This window comes from Saprolegnia parasitica (assembly GCF_000151545.1).
Source record: "Saprolegnia parasitica CBS 223.65 unplaced genomic scaffold supercont2.229, whole genome shotgun sequence".
NCBI lineage: Eukaryota > Oomycota > Saprolegniomycetes > Saprolegniales > Saprolegniaceae > Saprolegnia > Saprolegnia parasitica.
In genome coordinates this window covers 1-5,760 of record NW_012156623.1, presented here as the reverse complement: position 1 = coordinate 5,760, position 5,760 = coordinate 1, and the positions used below count along the sequence as shown (strand labels likewise).

Genomic DNA, 5,760 nt, shown 5'->3' with positions numbered 1-5,760 from the left:
ACCGTCATATCGTTGACCAAAGAGATACGACGTGGCCGTGTCGAGGAGGCCATCCGTGTCGAATGCATCGGTCGAGGTTCCCACGAGCTCGGTGCCGGGCATCGTCGACGACAATATTGTGTCTGCGGTGAGCTGTCTAAGCTGCGCTGGACGGCCGCGCCCAAAGTACGCCGCTTGCTCGAACGAAAAGAGTCGCCCGACGTCCGTCTCGGGCATGGCATCAGCGTAGAGGCGGACGTCACTGACAAAGCCTTGAATGCCGCGGACCCACGGACATCCGCCAACGTACAGGTTGCCGCCATTCGGAAGCAGTGTCGCGTTACTGGCGTAGATACGTGCGTCGACGCGGCCGTTGATGGTGAGCGTCACGTCAAAGCTGTCGGCACTGTGGTTGACCAGTGCGACGCCAAGAAGCACCCATTGGCCAATCGGCAGCGCGGATGCGCTCGAGACCGATGCAAACATGTCGTCGCGCGAGCTCACGCTGAGCATCAGCGTCTGGTCGTGGGGGTTCAGCCACATGGACGGCGTCCGGTGGTCGTCACTGCCAGAGCCCTTGTACAGCAGCGTTTGGTGCGAGTTGTTGGCACGTTTGGTCAAGTACACCCACATCAGAATCGACCACGAGCCAGTGCTCGACGTCGGAATTGACGTGTGCGGGATCGTCGCCGAGTGGTCGCCGTCGAGTGCAAGGATGCCAGGAATGACGTACGACGGCGTGCGAACCGTCGTCGCCGAGTCGAGGACGAGAGAGTGCAGGACCTTGTCCGTCTCGCAAGGCGCTTCGTCGTCCACAGAAACGACATCCGACGCGTGCTGGAGCAGCGGGTGGTCGCCGAGCCGCAGCACAAAGCGGTAGTCGCCTGTGACCCCGACACGAAAGGTCACGGGTACACTGCTATACGCCCAGACTTCCATTGCGTCGTACGTGATCGGAAAGGCTTTGACGCTGGGCGAGCGCTGAATGTCGCGAATCCAGACGTCGTCGACCGGCGCGACCAGAATTTCGATGCGTAGCAGCCGCGGCGTGACCCAGGTCCCGGCGACGGCGGGACCAAAGTCATTTGGGAAGTCCAAGATTGCTTCGAGATCAGCCTTGGTTGCCACGAGCGGCTCGTTTGTGTCGTCGCTGAACGCGAGCTCGAGCTCGTCGCCGACTTGAAGCACTCCGTCAGGCCGGTTGGGGACCACGAGCGTCGTCACGTCGGGTTGGCACACGACCGGGTCGGCCTCGCAGCGAAGCCCAGGCGGACTACCCTTCTTGGCATTGTCGCTGGTGTGCATAGCATGCAGCTGGACGTCCGAGCCACGGATGAGTTCACCGGTTGCCGCGTGCATGAGCCCGACAAAGGCCGTCTCCGTGGGCTCGTACGCGGACGCGATGGACCAGGATACCTGGACCTGCAGGCGATCGTAGGCGCAGCGACCGCTCAGCCCCGATGTGTTCCACTCGACCGTTTGCACGATTGAAGCACTGCGAGTGTAGGCGGCGCCGAGGACCACCGCGATACCGAGGGCTCGCATGCTCGCCTGTCGACGTTCGAAAAATGGCTCGCTTCCTTGGATTGCCAACGTGTCGCAGAAAGCCTGCACCAATCACAGTATTTTACACGTTTTTTTACACATTATTCACATTTTACACGTGTGGGCTTTTCGGAAACCGAGAAGGTCGTACTCCGAGTAAGACCTTATAGCGTGGCGCCGCCGGGAACCAGGCTCGACGTGGTCACGGACTTGGCGCGACACCACATTTCTTGATCAATTGTATTTTGCCACACGATATGAATAGCAGTGCGAATAAGAAGGCCGACACGTGGAGCGTTAAGTTCAGCGACCAAAATAGCGCGGGAAAGGGAGACATGACCGAGCCCTGTGATGACCCGATAGGCGTGTGTCTCCGCGCATGCACCCATGTTAACTGGACGACCATTTGCGCACTCGGTTTTAGCAGCAACTGGGCGTGCTGCGACCTCAACGTCCTCAACGCGGTGCTGCCCACGACCCTCTGGGCCATCTTCCTCGGTCTTAGCGTCTGGTTCGGCTGGTTCACGGGCATCGTAAGCGAGCTGCGCACCAGCGTCGACGACCTTCACGATATCAACACACAAGGTACGCTGCCAGTACTGGGTTGGTAGTCGCTAATATGCGCTCCTAGCACTCGGTGTGGTCGTGGCGCGTCAAACACACAGTGTTCTTGGCCGCGAGATTGGCGACCCGCGCCGGGTGCTCATGCTGCTTGCAATGGGCTCGGAGCTCGTCGGTTTTAGCTACCTTCCCGTTCAGCTTCTCTTGTACGAGTATACCAACGGCACGTTCGCGGCCCAGTCGTCGGCGGGTTTTCAGTGGCTGAAATTTTGCCTCTTTACGCTGCTGCTGTGGCTCTTGCTCTTGCCGCGGCGCGTCACGAGACGCATCGACGGCCTCTTGACAAAAGTGGTCGCGCCGCTTCTTTTTGACACGTGCAGCCTCTTCTACATGTATACGATCGTCGACATTGGTGCGTGCTCCAACGGTATGGACACGTGGACACTGCCCGACGGCACGACGTGCGGCAGCGAAAGTCGGTATGGCGTGTTTGCCGCGCTCGGCACGGCCTCGTTTGTGCTCTTTTACTGGCGTATGGACGCACGCTTCATGGGATATGGATCATATGGCACGCGTAGACTCGCTCCAGTACAAGCTGCGCCTCAACGACCAAGTATTCGCGGTTCGATTTCGATACCAGACGTCGTTTGGGTCCCTCATGGCGTACACGCGGACAGGTACCGTATTGTCTTTGCTTTTCTTATATATACTGAAACGAGTCAAACCAACTAGCGTGCTGCCTCGGCTTCTTCACGGTCCAGCGCCTCCTCCTGTACTTTGACAAGATCCACGTCTTCCTCGCATTTAGCATCTTCAACATGGTTCTCTTCTCGCTCCTCTTGCACTACAACTACGTCAACCAGCCCGTACGTCCAACTGAAATGGCGCATCCCAATATAAATGGGTCGACAACCACCCTATGTAGTGCCTCGGCGTCGGGCTCCTCCCAAACAACTTGCGGTCGCTCTCGTTTGCCACCTCTGTCTACACCTCGACGATCCTCTTTGGGATTTCGTGCGCGCTTCACGCTAGCGGCTCGGAAAGCATGTCCCTTGTCGAGCAACGCATTTTACAGGCCGCCGCCGTAGCCTACTTTCCGCTTGCCGCAGCCACGTGGGCCATCAACTCGCGGCGTGCCCGCTTGTACCACGTTCCCAACTTGAGCTTGAAGGCATCGCTGGTTCACTCGACGCCCCGCGTCCGTGCGATTGCTGCTGTGAGCATCGCGCTCGAAGATCAGTCGCGCTGGTCGACCAGCGACATTCTCGACCTGTTGACGCTTTTGGACGACAACTTGAAGACTTCACCGGCCTTCGAACAAGGTCTCGTGCTCGCGTACACGTGTCAAGCGCTGTGGAATCTCTACTTCAAATACGTTTCGGTCCACACGCCGCTGAACGAGCCAGGCGCGGACTCGATGCTGTCCCTTGGTCTCTGGTCCAACCAACGCATGTCCACCGTAAACAATGCCTTTGGGCCCACGGGCTTTCACAACCGCAGCCGGCCACATGGCTCAGCGCTCCTCGCACTTGTCCAGCGAAATGTCACCGTCGGTGCGCACACAACAACACAACATATGGACGAGCTCTCGTCGTCGCCGCTCATTGCATCGATTCTTTCCAACTGCATCCATACGCTGAAGGTTCTCAGCCGTATTTCGGCATCCCCCGCGCGTCTCATCGCTGCCAAAGTGCTGCAGGAGATGTACGTAGCACGCGTCCTTCGACTGTCGCAGCCGACGATGCTCTACGTCTGCTGCTCGATCTGCGCGAGCGCGAGCCCGAGTCAGTCGAGCGCCGCCGCCGCGACCCTCCGCCACCTTTTTGTCTCGCATTTCGAGTGCTCGGAGTCAATGACGGTGCATTTCACCGACTATTGGAACCTTCTCCACTTGTCCCAGTACCTCTTGCGCGCGAGCCGCGAGCCAAGCGACGTGTCACGGGCCGAAGGTGTCGCCGATGTTGTCTTGAGCATCGTTCAAATGATCGAAAGCAATGCCGCCACCAGCAACCCCGCAAATGCGCTCTCGGAAGCCTTTGTGGCCAACATCCTCGCCGCCCAAGCACAGATCGCGACGTCGTACAAGCTGCTGACGCTGCTCGATGACATTTGCCTCTCAACGCACTGGGCCTTTCAGATGTACCTGGACGAGCTGCATCGCGCCTCGCGCGACGTGACCATGCGCAAGACCCAGCGCATCGGTGCGCTCTACCGCACGCGTCTCTTCTCCCATGGGAAATCGACGGCGGCCATCGTGCCCAGTCGTCCTCCGACGCGCCATGCGGAGCTCTCAGTGCAAAAGGTCACGTCCTTCTTGTTGCAATCCAAACAAGCCAACTTGGTTGGGCCCGACATCGTCGCTGCCATCAAGAAACGGAAGACGGAGGAAGCCATGCTGCTCGTGCAGGTGACCATGGTCATGAACGAAGGCTGCCGCGACCACCTGAGCCTGCAAGAGCTGGGCCCCGGTACAGTTACCGTTCTCAAGACGCTTCTCTACACTCTGAGAGACCAGCCCATGCTTCGGGCACATATCAAGAGCCGGCTCAAGCCAGCTGAGGCGAACTACTTGAAGCACCTCGAGCTTCTCTTGGCACCGAAACACAGCTCCGGACTGCGTATCGCCATCCTAGCGACGGGAAAAATCGTACCCTCCAAGGTTGCGCGCTAACATGATTTTACCATATCACTTTTTGTGGTCTTGTATGGTCATTTAAAGCTACTTGTACCACCCCCTGGTACAACGACAGAATGTCGACGTTATCGCACGTATTGTGCGAGTCGAGCGCGTGACCAGAAAGCATAAGTGGCAGGTGCGTCGCATGAAGTTATCGACCTCACTTGAAGTATCCAGAACGGTCGGTGGTGGTTCTTCAAAACTTGATGGAACGAATCGAATGCCATTGCAATCGAGCCTTGTGGTCCCAGAAGCACCTCGAAATCAGTGCTGTGGAACCAACACCAAAGGCGAAGACTGGTCGACTTGCCGATTACACAAGGGCTGTTTTCAAGAAGCGGGAAAGGTCTTCCGGTCAAGGCCGAATGATGTAGAAGTCCAAGATCAAAAATATACACGTTACAAGATTCAAGATCCAGGCGCAGAGCACGCGAGCCCCGACCATTTCCAAATTGATGGTGTCAGTCACTTAGCCAGCCCGCCTCGCCCACATCTGGCATGGCAGACACCAACATCACTGTAGCCACCAGGTAGTTAGATCTGGATTGAGGAAAACTATTGGGCGTTTCATCTCTAGGGAGAATATATTTGCCTGCTACTTTAGGCTCTACAAGGCTGCCGCCAAGAAGTGCGGGAGGAATCTGGTACGACAGAAAAGCATCGAGAGTATCTCGATACCGGTATGCTGTTCATTAAGCACAGGTTTTACTTGTACACGACGGCGCTGCCTAGAGATTCCATGGTCAACTGTACTACAAAGCCTAGCAAATCACACTATTCCGAGCAAGCCGACGCAGGTGGATATTTATATATGAACGTGTTTCCCGTTATCTTCGTGGATGAATGTTTGATTTAAGATTTCGGCCAAGCCTGGTCGCACATTGATCTAGGTGCCGCAGTGATATTCAAAGAGGATGACTACAGTCTTGAGCCCAAACCATAACGGTGAGGGCAAGCACAACAGCGGTGCAACAGGTCGGCATCGATGCCACCTATGC

General features: G+C 57.1%; 1 protein-coding gene across 1 annotated transcript; it reads left to right on the top strand.

The window, feature by feature from the left end:
- Positions 1-1,845: 1,845 nt before the first annotated feature.
- On the top strand, positions 1,846-4,756 carry SPRG_15958 (hypothetical protein; the record flags this gene model as incomplete). Its single annotated transcript, XM_012355319.1, has 5 exons — positions 1,846-2,109; positions 2,156-2,617; positions 2,664-2,762; positions 2,818-2,951; positions 3,011-4,756. Exons 1-5 carry the CDS (start codon positions 1,860-1,862, stop codon positions 4,754-4,756), a joined length of 2,691 nt encoding a protein of 896 aa, XP_012210709.1. The 5' UTR covers positions 1,846-1,859.
- Positions 4,757-5,760: the final 1,004 nt, after the last annotated feature.